The 16,790-nt window shown below is 33.0% G+C and overlaps 1 protein-coding gene across 3 annotated transcripts in view; it reads left to right on the top strand.

Annotated features, from left to right (window-relative positions):
- LOC106872578 (E3 ubiquitin-protein ligase TRAF7) overlaps window positions 1–14,241 on the top strand; it is a 201,076-nt gene extending 186,835 nt beyond the window's left edge. For all 3 annotated transcript variants that reach the window (XM_052970187.1, XM_052970186.1, XM_052970189.1), the window contains 5 exons: window positions 1,440–1,556; window positions 6,748–6,867; window positions 7,900–8,031; window positions 8,971–9,090; window positions 11,357–14,241. In XM_052970187.1, the coding sequence (XP_052826147.1) occupies window positions 1,440–1,556; window positions 6,748–6,867; window positions 7,900–8,031; window positions 8,971–9,090; window positions 11,357–11,368 (501 nt within the window). In that variant the 3' untranslated portion in view covers window positions 11,369–14,241. The remainder of the gene's footprint in view (window positions 1–1,439; window positions 1,557–6,747; window positions 6,868–7,899; window positions 8,032–8,970; window positions 9,091–11,356) is intronic.
- The last annotated feature ends 2,549 nt before the right edge of the window (window positions 14,242–16,790 follow it).

The following is a 16,790-nucleotide window of genomic DNA, read 5'->3' as shown; positions in this document are numbered from 1 at the left end:
AAAGCGAAATCGGTATGGCACCTGTGCCCAACGTCACCTTTCTGGCACTTGTGCCCGTGGCATGTGTAACGGACTTTCGAGCAAGATCGTTGCCAGTACTGCCTGACTGGCCTTCGTGCAGGTGGCACGTAAAAGCACCCACTACACTCTCAGAGTGGTTGGTATTAGAAAGGGCATCCAGCTGTAGAAACTCTGCCAAATCAGATTGGAGCCTGGTGTAGCCATCCGGTTTCACCAGTCCTCAGTCAAATCATCCAACCCATGCTAGCATGGAAAGCGGACATTAAACAATGATGATGATGATGATGATGATTAAAGTGATGGAGTAGCAGAGTCATCAGAGCAATGAGAAAAGTGCCTTGCAACATTTTGTCTGGCTCTGTATGTTCTAAGTGCAAATCCACCAAGGTCAACTTTGCCTTTCATCCCTCTGGAGGAATCAAACCCTTCTGGGGTTGATCAAATAAGGTACCGATCAAGAACTGGGATTGATGTAATCAATTAACTCCTAACTATAAAAAATATTGGTTTTCTACCTAAATCAAAAGTAATTGTTTTTATTTAAATGAAGATTTGCAATGAATAATTGACAATAAATAGTATATAAATTTTAATATAAATATAATATTGGCTTCAAATTTTGGCACAAGGCTTGCGGGAGGGGCTAAGTTGATTAAATTTACCCCAGTGTTCAACTGGCACTTGTTTTATTGACCCTGAGAAGATGAAAGGCAACATTGACCTCGGTGGAGTTTGAAATCAGAATGTAGAGACAAATGAAATGCTACTAAACATTTTGCCTGGCATGTTAACGATTCTGCCTGCTTGCCACCTTATATCATATTATAATGTTAAATATAAATACTAAATGACAATAAATAATCAAAGAACTAACAATAAAGGTGATATTGCCTTGTGGTGTCACTCCCCATCCCCAACACACTAACACACTCTGCCACCACTCTCCCTGTCTACCACTTGTATTACATGCCACTCCCACCCCACACCATGGTACCTGTCAAGTTTTTTAATTTGCTTATTTCATAAGCACAGGTATAGAAAGAAGGATCAAATTGTTGTAAACTGCAAATTTCTATCTCACCATAGCAGAAGCTCAACCAACAGCAGTACACATGAGAAGGGGTAACAACATCAACTGTAATCCTGTAGAGATTGAATCAACTGTTGTCCCTGATTAATTTAATTGCAACATATAGAGAAAAAGGGACAAGTTCACATAAAACTCGTGCATGCCATGTGACTGGCAATTTTTAAATATTTAAACAAATGTACAGCATTTGTTATATATTGATTAGAAGTTCAATACATGACAGTACCCCCTACTATGTGTTTTGAATGCAATTAACTAAATCATGCAATTGACTCCTTTTTTTATGTTAACCCTTAAAAAAGAATTGTTCTACTTGTTTTTTGTTAAGGTCTGGGATGCCCAAACACATGAACTGAAGAAAGAAATAACAGGTTTAAACCACTGGGTTCGTGCCCTGGTGGCCACCAACAACCATTTGTACAGTGGATCTTATCAGACAATTAAGGTGAGTATATAACAGGTGTGTGTGTGTATGTAAAAGTAGCTGTCTCTGACTGTGGCTGCCTTTCTGTGCTTGTCTACATGTGACTGACTGTAAATGTTTCTGCCTGCATGCATCTTTGTCTATGTGTACATACATATATTTATATATCAATAATAATAATAATAATAATAATGATTATTATGAAGTAGCATAGCATTACCTTTAATTCTTTTGCATATATATAGCTTTACATAGACCTACACATGTTTGAACTGCATCGATTAGTAACCATTGCAATTGCAACCCTACTATAATACCGGTGCAGTTTCTTCAGGGTCTTTATTTTAATATCCATTGATTTAACTGTTTAAAGTTTTTCGTTTATCTACTCTGCATTGTATGATGTAGAGTTGAACATTAATTTAGATATGAACTATCTTCAAGTTTTGAGTGGATAATCACTTATAGTCCATTATCTCAAAACATTCTGTTGTTTAAATGTTTATTACTCATTTATAATGTGAATTTCCTCGTGCATGCTTCTCAAAGCTTGTTCCTATCTAGAATTTATTATATTACTCTTAGATGTAAAACTTTTGGTAAAATTCTTCAAAACAGAGGTCTCATTTTTTAGTTCCAGATCTGTATGGTTTTGCAGAACAAATTAATTCCCAATTGATAGTATAGTCTTTGTTTCTGTCTTTAATAGACCAGATTAATTTACTAAAACTTGTTTGGAATCTTTTATTTTTATCTCTAAATGAACTCAAATGATTTGCCAGTCTCCTCTTGAAAATTAGTGAAGTTGCACCAATGTAAAAGTATTCATTATCCTCAGATGTAACTTTACATCTATACACTACATTTTTCGTCTTACACTTATTTTTCATATAATAGGATTCCCATTTAGAACAATTGCAAAGATAATTTCTCTCAGATTTAGTTTTATTTTGATCATTCAATCAAATTCATTTCCACCAAGTTCTTTATTACTATTTTCTTTCAGATAACAATATATTTTATTATTTACATTATTTACATTCAATGGATATTTGTCCTCATCTTGTTTGTTGTTAACACAACGTATTGGCTGATATACCCTCCAGGCCTTTATAGTTTTTTTATAATCTCTTTCTGTTGTTTGCTGCATATATTAATGACATAGATACCAACTTGAAAAATATTTGCAGTGTTGAAATATGCAGATGACATGAAGCTTGAGATAAAAAGAACAAATCCTATGAAGAAGGTTGGAGGGTATATCAGCCGAAATGTTGTGTTAACAACAAACAAGATGCGAACAAATATCCGTTGAATGTAAATAATGCACATAATTCCTCATCTCTTAAATATAGAACAACATTATCTATTTTGAGCTGAGTTTTTATTTGATTCTATGCTATTAACTATGTTAAATTGGGTTTATTCCCTTTCAGTGACTTTTAAATTCCTAGCGTTCTCTACTATTTGAGTTCTTTTTTATTCCATTTGACATTATTATTCTGAATATTTACTACACTACTCTGATTATAATAGCTTTTTTGAAATTTCAATATTACTTTTACATTATGTGTTGCTATAATTTGTGCAATATTTTTGCACAAATATTTATAATTTTTCCTTTTGTTTGAATTTTTGTAATTGTTCATTTGATTATTTTCTCTATTAAAATCGCCTACTCTTGTTATTTTATTAACTTCTCTATTTGATTTTAAATTTCCATTATTATTTTTCTTATAAGTAGTTTTACTTATAGTACTAGATTTTAGATTTACATTATTAAAATTATTTAAATCAGATTCGTTACTTGACTTATTAAACTTTATTTTATCTTTATATCCTACTTTCCTTAGTGCTAAGTTGTAGTAGTCTTCATTTAGTTTGAAAATATTCTGATTGGTTGATAAGTTAATTATTCTTGTTGAAATGTTCTTTGTTAGTGAGTTTGTTACCAATTTGGGATGATTACTTTCAATGTTTATATATTTTATGTTTTCATTAGGTTTATGAAATGGTTTATAAATTCCTTTGTTGATATCCAATGTAACATCTAAGAAATTAACAGAATTATGTTAATCTTTTATCATTATAGATAGGCCTATATTTCTAAAAAATTTAAAAAATTTCTTTCTATATTTTTCTAACATTCTACTTTTGTAAAAAGTGCATCATCTCTTTATAAACTTCCTGCTATTTCAGGGAATTCTTTATTTAGACAAAATAATATATAAATTCCCACTAAATCTGTGACCTGCACTGAATCCATAGAGTCCATTGTTATGTCAAACATATCCGGTCTATATTTTCGAATCCAATATTTATTCTCAAATTTAATGATTGATTTTCTTGCCGCTAAAATAACATCTGTTTCAACCCTAGTTATTTCCAAATTTTTCTTTGCAAGCATCAGCACCCTAAGTAGTATTGAGTTTATAGAAGCATAGTAATTTGAAATATCTATCTGGAAAAATTCAGTTTTTTTCTTTATTTTGTATTTGTGTAAACCAGTTAATCACTTCATATGAACTAGACCAAAGATTTAGCTTTATTATGTTCCTAAGTTTCGGTATATACAAGCATTTATCTAATATAAATTTACTAATTTTACCAAGATCAGATTTAGATAGACATAAGTCTTACAATTGGATTTGTATCGAAGTTAGGTTTGTGGTCCTTAAGAATAATTCTTGGTATTTTAAGTTCATAAGGTTCTGTTATTCCTTTTGCTTGAAGGTTTAGTTGTTTCAGGTTTTGAGAATTTGTAATTTTATAGTTTTTTATAATCTCTTTCTGTTGTTTGCTGCATATATTAATGACATAGATACCAACTTGAAAAATATTTGCAGTGTTGAAATAAGCAGATGACATCAAGCTTGAGATAAAAAGAACAAATCCCATATGCCAGGGGTCGGGGAACTTTTTTAACCAATTACTCCAAAATATATTTATTTATGCTGACATTACCCCCTTAATTTGAAAGGAAGAAAATCATAGATTCTTTGAATTCAAAAGATTTATTGAATATATTTTATTGGATCTATAGATGGTCATGGTCTCACGTGGTGAAACCATCTAATGATGACTCTGTTCAGAAAGCTGGAATAGATGTCATTCGAAGAAGAAACACTGTACAATGAATTCATAGAACCAAGCTATAGCTTTTAAATGCTTTTACTCCATGTCACAAATATATACAAGTTGAATAATCATGGAAGGTGTTTACAAGTGAAGGCCATGTTCAGCTTCTGTGTATTCTATGTCACAGCTACTCAATGTCTGTTAACTGTTGTGTGCGTTATGCAAGAGCTATTGAAGTCACATCCTTACACACTGCTGTCGCGATAACAAAGAGAAAGGATTGTGTGCCGGAACCTTAGAGTTACATGTTGTGCCACCTAGTGGCGAGCTATTTAGGCAGCTACCATCAGGAGAGGTAACTGTGCCTACAAATCCATTTATATGAATCATGTCTATATTACATTGGACAGATGCAGTGTTGCCAGAAGAAAATTTTTTGTCATAACAAAGAACACATTTTTATATAATTTTACTTATGTCTAATGAGTCCTCATTACCCCAAGAATTTTATTTTTACCCCACTTGAGGTAATTTACCCTGGTTCGCCAATCCCTGCTATATGCTGTAGATTTTTCTTGCGGTCAAACCTAGACACAATGCAGCAATGGATTACTGACTGGCAACTCAAGCTGGCTGTGGATAAGTGCACCATCATACATTTTGGGAGGAAAACCCCAGCTTTTACATATTCTCTCAACAACACCAATCTTAAGAAATTTGATAGGGAACATGACCTGGGCATTATTGTCAACAGAAATCTGAGTTGGACAAATCACATCTCTAAAATTGTCAAGAAGGCTGAGGGTGTCTTAGCATCACTCAGTAAGACCTTTGTCAGCTGCTCTCCAGGTATCTATTTAAAACTGTATATGACAATGGTACATCCACATTTAGAATTTGCATCACCTGTCTGGAACCCCTATCTTGCTCAGCATATCAATCTCCTGGAAACTGTTCAGAAACATGCAACCAAACAAATACCTGTTGTCAGGTATCTACCATACTCTGAATATCTTGCTTCCCTGAGCATGGACACATTGTCAGACACCCACAAGATTATCCACCATCTTTCCAACAACAACCTTGGGCACTTTTTTGAATTTCATATGTCTAACACTTATAGACATGCTTACAAAATCAAAATATAACACAGCTCCCATAACTTTCAGAAACATTTTTTCACACTCAGAATTACTGAAGCATGGAATAAACTACCTATGTCAATGGTTGGTTGTCAGGAACTGCATCCTTCAAAACTTCTATGCTTCCTTGAAATCTGCCAACAGTACAACTGATGTATCCACACCCCCTTTTTTTTTACATCTTGTTCTATTCTATGTACTGTTCATGCAGTTTTGGTTACTTTTTCTTATGAGTTGTAGTGCACCTAAGCACTGTATACAACAATTTTCATTATTGTAAAAAAAAATTTAGTCATTATTATAAAAACCACATTCTCATCCCTGCTCTATTTTTGTTTCCTGTCATGAATATAGGTACCACCCCATTTCCTCAAGCCAATGAAAGGGGGCTGTAAAGTTATGCACATGATCTAAGAGAAAGAGAGAGAATGGATGGCTATAAGGCCATGACTTGTGTGATAATATTGTTTGCTGGTATTTTGCGATATCCTTGAAAGCAGTGAACTGACCAAATTGTCAGAGAATACTTTACAATATTTTTTCTGGCTATTTATATTCTGAGTTCCCATCCTGCCAAGGTCAACTTTGTTTTTCATCTTTCAAGGTCAATAAAATAAACAGTCAAGTACTGGGGGCTTATGATACTAACCCACTCCCCTAAGAATACTGGCCTTGTACTAAAATTTGAAGCAATTTTATGTTTTCCTAGCAGTTCTAAAAGTGCAAACCAAATTATTGAGATGTTACTCAGAGTACTTGTCACTCATTTCTTGAGTAAACTCCTTCATTGTTAATGCTTCTATGTTGAATAAAACTTACTCTGTCTCTTTGTTTTCTTATCACAATTCTTCTCAGCAGAAACAGCTTCTAGAATGTTTTAGGTACGGATTAGATGATAATTCACTGAAAGATAACCAGTTTTTACCAAATCCAAAATTTTCAAATAGTTAAACTTTAAATTATAATACTAATTTTGTTTTTTAATTATGCAGATGTGGGACCTTGAAACACTGGAATGTATTCGAATGCTTGAAACTTCTGGTGGAAGTGTGTACAGTATTGCAGTGACAGACCACCATATTTTATGTGGTACCTATGAAAACTGTATTCATGTAGGTTGTAGTTTTGCTTGTTTCTCAAATATTTCACTAGAAATGAATTGATTTGAAAAGAAAGATAGATTTAAGCATCCAGAAATAAGTTATTTTATTCATTCTACAAGAATTACAGGTTAAATTAACCTTGGTAGCATTTGAACTTAGAAAAACTTTAGTGATAGTGACAGGAGATCATAATGTCTACATAGTTTATGTGACTGAAAAAAGTAAAGGCGCTGTCTTCACTTATAAACTATATAAACAGTTTATTGTATTTGGTGTTAAAGCTCAAATATTTCAAGATTCAGCTGTGATCAAATATTTCATTATTTCAATTCACTTATATTGTGAAAAGTATGAACATCATAAATTTAAGGTAGTGTGGAGATGTTTAATTCACTACAGTATTATAATATTACAACATTGTATTGTCAAACCATAGATTTTAGTTGAGCTGCCATTGGTTTTGACTTTTTCTCATTTAGAATTTTATAAATTAAGTTTTATGAAGGAAAAATCAGTTACAGTAAACACCCGCTTATCTGGTTCTCAAATAAGTACAACTTTCAAAGCAACCGGCACCCAGAAAAAAAAAGTAAAAGAAAATTGTGGAGTTAATTCAAGTTAAGAGAATTTGTGTTAATTCATTGTCATTAAAAGAAAGAAAGTTTCTACTGTTCTAAAGTAGATCATTGCTTCTCAGTACAGCATTTTATTTTACTGCATTTGCTGTACCTGTATTTCATTACATAAATAAAATTTGTTCTTTACTTAAATTATTCTTTTATTTCTTCCTATTTCTTTTATTTATACTATATTCAGAATATTAATAGTAATATATGTATATGGAGAGAGAGCAAATTTTAATAGGTTTGAAGGTACTGTGATAATTTTAAAATTGATGATCAGATATATCCATAAAATTCAGTTATCCAACAACCCTTCAGTGCTCATGGTACTGGAAAGGAGGGAATTTACTGTAACTATATTCTCATATTCTCTTAAATTTGATATGTAACTAATCATAAAGAATCTTATTTTTTTTAGGTATGGGAATTAGGGACCTACAACCAGGTCACTACTCTTATGGGACACTCAGGCACTGTATATGCATTGGCAGTCTTACACACTAACCCTGGTACAAAAGTTTTCAGTGCATCCTATGATCGTTCATTACGGGTATGTAACCACATATATTACAACTTAACATTAATGTGTAGGGTAGAGTGGTGGAAACAGTGTCATGACCTTCTCGTGGGGATTGTGAAGAAGGTGGGGTGGTGGTGATGATATGTAGAGTGAGGTGGTGTGGTGGGGACGATGCAATGTAAACAGTATGTAGGGTGGTGTGGTAGTGGTCCAGCCATGTTTTATCAATGTTGTGAAAAATATCCATTTGTTTCATTCAGTTATAATTTAGATCAGCCTGCAATACCACATTTCATCATCTATCATTACTTCCCCTGTGATTCTGTGGCACTTTGTCATTTGCAGCACATCTGCATTCCAGTGATAGTCACCTATACTGCATCTTTTAATATCTAATTGTTCTTTTAGTTCCCTTCTTAAAAAAAAAATAACAATATACAAATACATTGAAGGGGAGATTATCTATTGTCTGCTGTATGAAATATGCGTTTCAGTAATTACACCCATATCTAAATGAATGATACATGTTAAAGGGAGAAAGTTTCCTAAACTTTGTGATAGAAATATGACAAAGTTGAAAATGGTAGTCTTCATTGTTGTAGGATGAGAAATGAATTGGTTGATTCATCTAACATGGACGAGATGAACAAACTTAAAAATTAATCATCATGAGGGAAAATGGGTGAAAAATACCATAATCTGAACACAATGGAGTGTAGACTTTGCTTAGATAGCCTCAAAGAATACAATGGAAATTGCAAGTCTGGTTAGGTCTAAGAACACTTAATTCATGGAATTAAGACAAGTAAAACAATTGCAGACGCAATGCTAACATGAAAATATAATGATTTTAATCCAAGAGGTTAATGATAATGATGACAGTGGCTCTATTAGATAATTAATATGTAACTGATTATTTTTATTTTGTGTAATTTATTTGATAGAATGTTATTTTTTTTCAATCTGTAGGTGTGGAGCATGGACAATATGATATGTACCCAAACATTAATGAGACATCAAGGGAGTGTTGCTTGTTTAGCTGTGTCTAGAGGTCGATTATTTTCAGGAGCTGTAGATAGCACTGTAAAGGTAAGATAACAAACAATGCTATGGTTTCCCCCCCAGCTATCGCTTCAACAAAGTCTCAGATTCTGGAGTTTGAGAGAGGAAAAATATCTTCATGTTCGATGGAGTAGTGAATGACTGAATCTAAATTTCTCAAAAAGTGTGTCTGTCTGCCACTAGGTAGACACACTGAATCACCTAAAATTATCTTGTTGAGAGATACACTGGAGCATCTTCATAAGTCATTAGTCAACTCATGTAATTCAGCAGTCAGGAAGATAACAGTTGCCACACTGTCATCAAAAGTTGTCCTTTCTCAATATTCACTTGAAATGATGATTTAAAGCACAAAACCAACCAACCACTATCATGAATTTTGTTATTTTCTAAAATGTGAGATAAAACTAATCTAATATCACATGTATTTCTACTATTTATTGCTTCAGTTTTTGTAATATAAGACATTCCATTCATAATATATTACCCTGACTCTGTAGCTCACAATTTCTTTCTTTTTTTTTTTACTTTATTTCTCACTGGAGATTAAATGAAAAATTAGTCACACTTTACTTCAATATTAAGATATAAAACTATTTTAAAGTTGTGCTGTGTCACACTTTTTGGCATTCGTTGCCTGAAACATAGTTTCCTTTTGTCACATATTAGCATGAAGATTTTAGAGCTAGTACAGTATATTAGGTTTGTATTGTTGCTGTTTAGATTATTAAATAAGATACAGTGACTGTGGTATTATGACTGTAATCACAATGTCTTAAGCTCAAACATGCTACCGACAGTATGTTGTACTTAAATGAAATACTTTACCCAGCTTGTCCCTATTTTGCTTAACTGAAACAAAATATATTCTCCCAAATCTCCTTAAATGTAATAACTATAAAAGTATTGGCTTCAGCAACCATAAAACTTCCTTGCTAAAATATATTTATAACAATAAATTGAAGGTAAGCAAAAACAATGAACTCAGTTTTTAATTGCTGAAGTTTATTTGTATTGGCAATAATAAGCTAAGTAACATCTTGTTGAGAGGAAATAATGCAAGAAACATTCTAAATTCAACAGGAAGATTGTCTGGTAATGTTATGTTTAACCCTTTTGAAACCATCCTTGGTTCGATGATACAAACTTCCTGTTTTAAAGTAAACTAAATCAAAATTTTCCATCGAAATTTTATGCTAATTCTTGTTCCAAATACCAGCTTAATAATGACAGTTATTTTCCTAAATTTATTTTCCTTTTCAAAATCATTTGACAAAAAGGCAATGTATTTCAACCAAAATGTGGTAACAAAAGGGTTAAATGACATTTTATAAATAATGCAGTAAGCTTGTAGAAATAAGAAATTCCCAGCTGATTACGTTGTGTTATTTTATTTACTTGACTTTATGCTGTTAGTAGTAGAGGCATCTTTCTGCTATATTATCTCCATCTCAGTCTTACAAAATTACATGAACAATAACATCCAAATTTAATCCCAAATATGTCAGCTAAATGTAAGTAGTGTGTGTGTTATATTAGAATTGTTTCTAACAGAGGAACAAGGCTGAACAATGAAAGGCAAAGTTGACTTCTGCAGGATTTGAACTTAGAATGTAGACAGCTGGATCAAATATTACATGGTATTTTGTGTGATATTCTAACAATTCTGCCACTGTAAATCCAAGAGAATTAACCGTATCGGTTTGGACCCTATCTAGGTGGAAAATACATTGTCTCCTAAAAGTGAAGTGTCACTATATTAGGGAAAAACATGAAATTGAATTGATAAGGGTAAGTCTGCAAATGCTAAAGGCACCACAGACAACAGGTATGAAAAGAATGGTTATTTGCTGTACTACTGACCAATCTAAACTATAGCAGCTTGGAAAATAATCTATTATCAACGGCATTCCATCCATGACCATTCTGTCGTTTTTCAGACAAGGTTTATATCTAAGATTACATAATCTACTGTGTCCTTCTCTTACGTTGTTGAGAAATTTAGGATGTGATTTGTGGTAAATTTGTTTGATATTTCCATTGGGTTGAGTGACCACACAGAAGTTCTCTTGATGATTAGGGATGGAGATGACAGTGGTGATGAGGATGATGATGATACAATGATAAATGCATTCAACCCTTATTTCTAGAGCTATTTAATTTCATAGCTCCCCACCACCTCTTTATGACCCCTCCTTCTTAAATGTGTCCATCATTGTTTCAACATGCTTTTTGAAGAAATGTTGTTTCTTATTCAAATGACCATTCTTTTACATGTTATTTTGTTCTTCAGGTTTGGCAATAAAAATGACCATCAGATGCTGAACTTATAGATGCCTTTATCTGTTTGACCCCACCACGAGCAGAAACAGTCCTTGGACTAAGCTGATGATCAACCTGTTACAGCAAGTCTTCTCACCACCACCACCACCATCTTCCACTCACACACATTGATAAATGAATGTCTCCCACTTTTTTCTTCACTTATCCCTCTTTATTTCTTTTCTTTTTCCTCCATTTATATCCTTGTTGTCTCTCTCCCTCTTTTATAACTCCTTTTCCCCTTTTTCTAATGCATATTCTGTTCTCTTTAACCACTCCCATCTTATCATTTGCTCTTTTACCATCTTTGTTTTGCCCTCATTCATCTCTCCCTCCCCCCTCTCTCTCTCTTTCTGAACATTATTTTTTCTTCTTTTCTTCAATAACTCTGACATCCACTCTTATCACAAGTCTATGATATTGAGCATTTCACACACTTACACACAGCCAAAACAATACTTCTTCCTTGCTCTATTGTGTATCCTATCAAAAGATTATATAATGTCAAATTTCTAGAACACCAAGATTATAACAGCTAAATAGGATTAAAAAAATTACACCCACATACACATGCATATGCAGTGGTTTCTTGGTTGGCTGGTCAGTTGGTCGGTTGGTTAGAAGTTTCCAGATGGAATGAGGTGGATAAATCCAAGTGGTGTGGTTGCTAATCAGAAATTTGGTTGGTTGGTTGAGATAGTTTATATACTATTCAACAATAGTATGGTGACCCTTTTTAGTTTTTTGTTTTTTTTGTTTTTTTATATTGATTATTATTATTGATAACACAATGTCAATAACTGACAGGTTAGTACCATAGATTGGATGGTCAAGCCAAGGAGAATTTTGGTTTACTGTACGAAAACAATTAAAAGAAATCCCCTTTACTAACTGTGTTATGGCCTGAAGTTTGATTTACATATTTTTAATTTTAATTAATTATTCATGAGTTTTATGGTCATTCAAGTGATAACAATGTTTTGTCATTGATATCTGGTTGACCTCTTATAACACTGCTAAACAAGCAACAGTAGTCTGACCAGATTTAATTATATTTAAGAATGGAAACAATAATCTAACTAAACATTTTCAGTGAAAACCTTCTTGGAATGTTCCAGTTTTTATCTAAAAGCCATAATATTTAACATACATACCTTTACATGCAAATTTATTTATGCTTACTCACACATATATAGGTACAGACATATCTGCACACCACACAAATAAGTGTGCTTGTGTGTGTGTGTGTGTGCGCGCGTGCATGCGTGTGTGTGTGTGTGTATATATATATATATATATATATATATATTGAATTTCTCTTTGGCATATTTCATTAATTTTTGACAACATTGGTAAACCCAAAATATTTTCTATAATACAATATTTCATTTTTTATTTTCCAGCCATCACCTTAATGTGCCTTGTTATTTTTATTTATTTTAAGACTGCAGTTTACTAAACTACATTTTACGGTTTTAAACTGAAATAATTTAAGCATTTCTAAAAAGAAATGCTTAATAGGTAGGTTTTTCTAGTCTTAACCACTGTTAGTGAGAAGGTTTTTATCTAAATTGCCCAGCTTTTAAAGTCTTGAACACAGAACAACTAGAACTGACTTCTACTAAATGAAAACAATGATCTACAGCTTTCTTTTTATTTCAGTGAAATTAGCCAGAGTATAGCTTTTACAAAACTTAATCCTTTATTTCACAGCAAGCTGTAGTAAAGTGAATATGGCTGACATTTCTTAGATCACTTTGTAATTTTCTAAAATGATCAGAAACTAAATGGTTCTTCAAGACTGCTGTCATAAGGTTTTAAACATATGTTTTAAAGATCCCACAGAAATATTATTATGTATTAACATACCAAAACATAGGGTCTGATGTTGAAAAGTCAGCCCTTTTATTTTTATCTCACATCCTCCCATTCTGTTTGTTTTGATACCACTCTTCGTGTGGTTAAAGAAATGATGTGCATAATAAGTGGGTGGGGGGGCCTTTAGGCCCCTTGAGAATATAGTTGTTTGCTCAACTGTTATAACAATGATATATTTAACCAGTGTTGTTTTCTAGAACACACATTGTTATTTCTAATCAAAACTCTTCCAGTTTGTACAGTAGACACTAATCCTTTGTTATCCTTTTCAAAGTCTATCAAATACTTCTCAGAAGATGAAAAAAAAAAAATTGAGATGTTTAAAAAGATTTAAATGATAGATACCTACAACAAATTTTTGCCAAATACTTTTTTCATATATTTGAAAAATATGATAGCAACTTGATATTTTTGTTTACAACTGTCGTTATTGTTGTGTACTGTGAGCCCAGTCAAGGGAAATTTACATACAATCTTCTATTTTTAAAATGTTTTAATACTATCCAGATATTTCACAAAAGAATAATTTTTAATACATTTATATATTACTGAATATAATTAACTGTCATAATATCTCTGCTGCTAATTAAGATTTCCAAGCTGATTATTACTGCCTGTTTCAAATTTTCCTATAAAGCTCTGTAATTAAACAAATAAAACTTAATTATTTTCCCCAATGATTGTAATTTGAACATTACTGCATAATTAAGTCCAAATGATTTTAAAATATATTTTTCAGATTTTTCATTCTCACCCATCTACCCAACTTTTTTTTCTGTTGACCTAGTGTTTATATCTATATCTAGTACACTTAGCATTTTGATGGTCAAACTACAAAACTATCAATTTAACGTTGCATCTCCTTTCGATCTATCATATTTTTTCAGCAAGAAAGTTGCATGCTTACTCATTCTTGTATTATAAAAATTTATGAAAATAAATTTTAAATTGTTCTTTTTTTCTTTTTCACTTAAAATATACATTTTTATAGTCTTTTTTAAAATTTCTGTCACAGCTGTTTGATTTTAAGTGGTATGGTGTTTGTTATGAAGTAAGTGCAACCAAGTCCAATTCATTGTTTTTTGAAAAGAGTTTGTGTCCAAGGTAGATGAACTCAGAAACTTGCTTTACTGGTTTGCCATATATTGAAAGGTTGATATGCAGATTAGATTTATCTGTTGTCACAGATTCTGTTTTTGATACATTGATAGGAAGTTTGACTTCTGCAGGATGTTTAGCGAGAGAGTCAACAAAAGACTGTAAGTCCTGACAGGATTCATTTATTGCAGAAATATCATCAGGTTAGCTGAGATTGGAGAGGAGGTGACTGCTTATTGAGAATCCAGATGGACATTCATTTTCAGTTTTAGAAAGTTGCAGTAATTACAATACAGAAGAGTACAGCCGAAAGTATATCTCCTTGCTTCGCTCCTTTTAAGGTATTGATAGATCTGGAGGTGCCAATATCAGTTTTGATAAAGACCTTTGAATTATTTGTGAGATTTAGTAAGTTTATGTATCTCTCATTGACTCTACAACACCTGTGTTCTTCCAGTAGTTTTAAATGGGCTAGAATGTGTCAACTGGACTCCTGTTACACTACAGAAACTGGAAGTTTTTCAGAATCGTATAATCTGACTTACTACTAACACCAAACTCTCAGACCATGTCAGGATTGAAGACCAAAGATGAATAACCAAATTACCATTAATCACGTCTGTCATCAAAAACAAAGTACTGGAACTACTTGGCCATACTAAGTGAATGGTTTATGGCATCAGCAAGACCTGTTTGGAAGACATAATTAATAGAAAGAGAAACAGAGGTTGACAACCTAAGAGATTGAATATTGTGGAGGCAACTATCTTGTGTTGGTGCACAAGCAGAGATAGTGAAAAGTGAGTGGGTCACAGCTGCTCAGGTTTGTAGGAAAAGACCCCAGCATACCAGAAAATAAGTCAATGGTTCACATATGATCGTTGCAATAATAATAATAATATAAACACCTGCCTGTGGTACAGTCCACATAACTGTGAACAGATATCATAAGATTCAGCAGAAATATCTGTAACATAACATTGTTAGCCACCAAAGACTGTGTTGAGGGCACGTAGCACCACTAATAACATCATCATCATCATTTTGACAGCCACTTTTCCATGCTAGCATGGGTCAGGTAGGATTTGTTGAGGCTCGTTTTTTACAGTTGAAGGCCTTTTCTGTCACCCACTCTCACCTCTTTCCAAGCTAGGTAATGTTTCCCATGGTTACACATGTTTTTCTTGGAAGACTGGAAATGAACAACATCACTTGTATCTTGGATACACACACACTGTCTAGACAAGGAGACACACACATAGCTGTGTGGTAAGAAGTTTGCTTCCCAACCATGTGATTCCAAGGCACCTTGGGCAAGTGTCTTCTACTATAGCTGTAGGCCAACCAAAATCTCATGGTAGGTGAATTTCATAGATGGAAACTGAAAGAAACCATTCATATATGTATGTGTGTCTTTGTATTTATCCCCCACGATTACTTAATAACTGGTGTTGGTATGTTTATGTCTCTAACTAAGAAGTACAGCAAAGAAGACTGATTGAATAAGTACCAGGCATAAAAGATAGTAAGTACTAGGGTTGATTCATTTAACTAAAATTTTTCAAGGTAGTGCTCCAGAATGGCTAGTCTAATGACTGAGACAAGTAAAAGATAAAAGTTATATATACATATACACATGACTGGTTTTTCAGCTTCCATTTTCCAAATCAACTCACAAGGCTCTAGTTTACCCAGGGCTATAGTAAAAGGCACTTGACTAAAGAGTTGCATGATAGGACTGAACCTGAAACCACATGGTTGAGAAGCAAGCTTCTTAACTACACAGCCACTCCTGCAGCTAGTTTCATTTTCATTTAAAGCCCATTTTTCTATGGTATCATGAGTTCAATGAATACATTTTGCTGAAGCATTTTACAACCTAATGTAGCTTACCTGTCACTAACCCTTCTTTGTCAAGTAATGGACTTTTTATTTCATGTCTTTGCTATGGGATATTTTTTTCTGATGGGGAATGTCAATAAGCATACTGTTTCACACACACCTCAATTCCAATTAAACAATGATTTGCCTATTTCCGAAACTCCTTTTCAAATGTTAGATTCTGGTCAAGAGTTATTGTACATATGATACTGTGTTTGAAGAGCCAAATACAGCACTTTTATTATCTAGTGTTTTTGTAAAACTTGTATTAATCATAACTACACACACACACACACACACAGATATATATATATATATATATATATATATATATATACTAGCAGAGATACCTGGCCTTGCTTGGGATTAAAATGGCATAGATTTTTATTGCTTTACTTGTTTCAGTCATGTGACTGCGGCCATGGTGGAGCACCGTCGTTGGTCAAAGAAATCAACCACAGGATTTATTCTTAGTAAGCCTAGTATTCATTCTGTCAGAGTCTTTTACCAAACCGCTAAGTTACAGGAATGTAAACACAGCAACATCA

This window comes from Octopus bimaculoides, chromosome 8 (genome assembly GCF_001194135.2).
Source record: "Octopus bimaculoides isolate UCB-OBI-ISO-001 chromosome 8, ASM119413v2, whole genome shotgun sequence".
Taxonomy (NCBI): Eukaryota; Metazoa; Mollusca; class Cephalopoda; order Octopoda; family Octopodidae; genus Octopus; species Octopus bimaculoides.
Note: the sequence above shows the minus strand (reverse complement) of the source record. Positions and strands in the feature narration are given on the sequence as shown.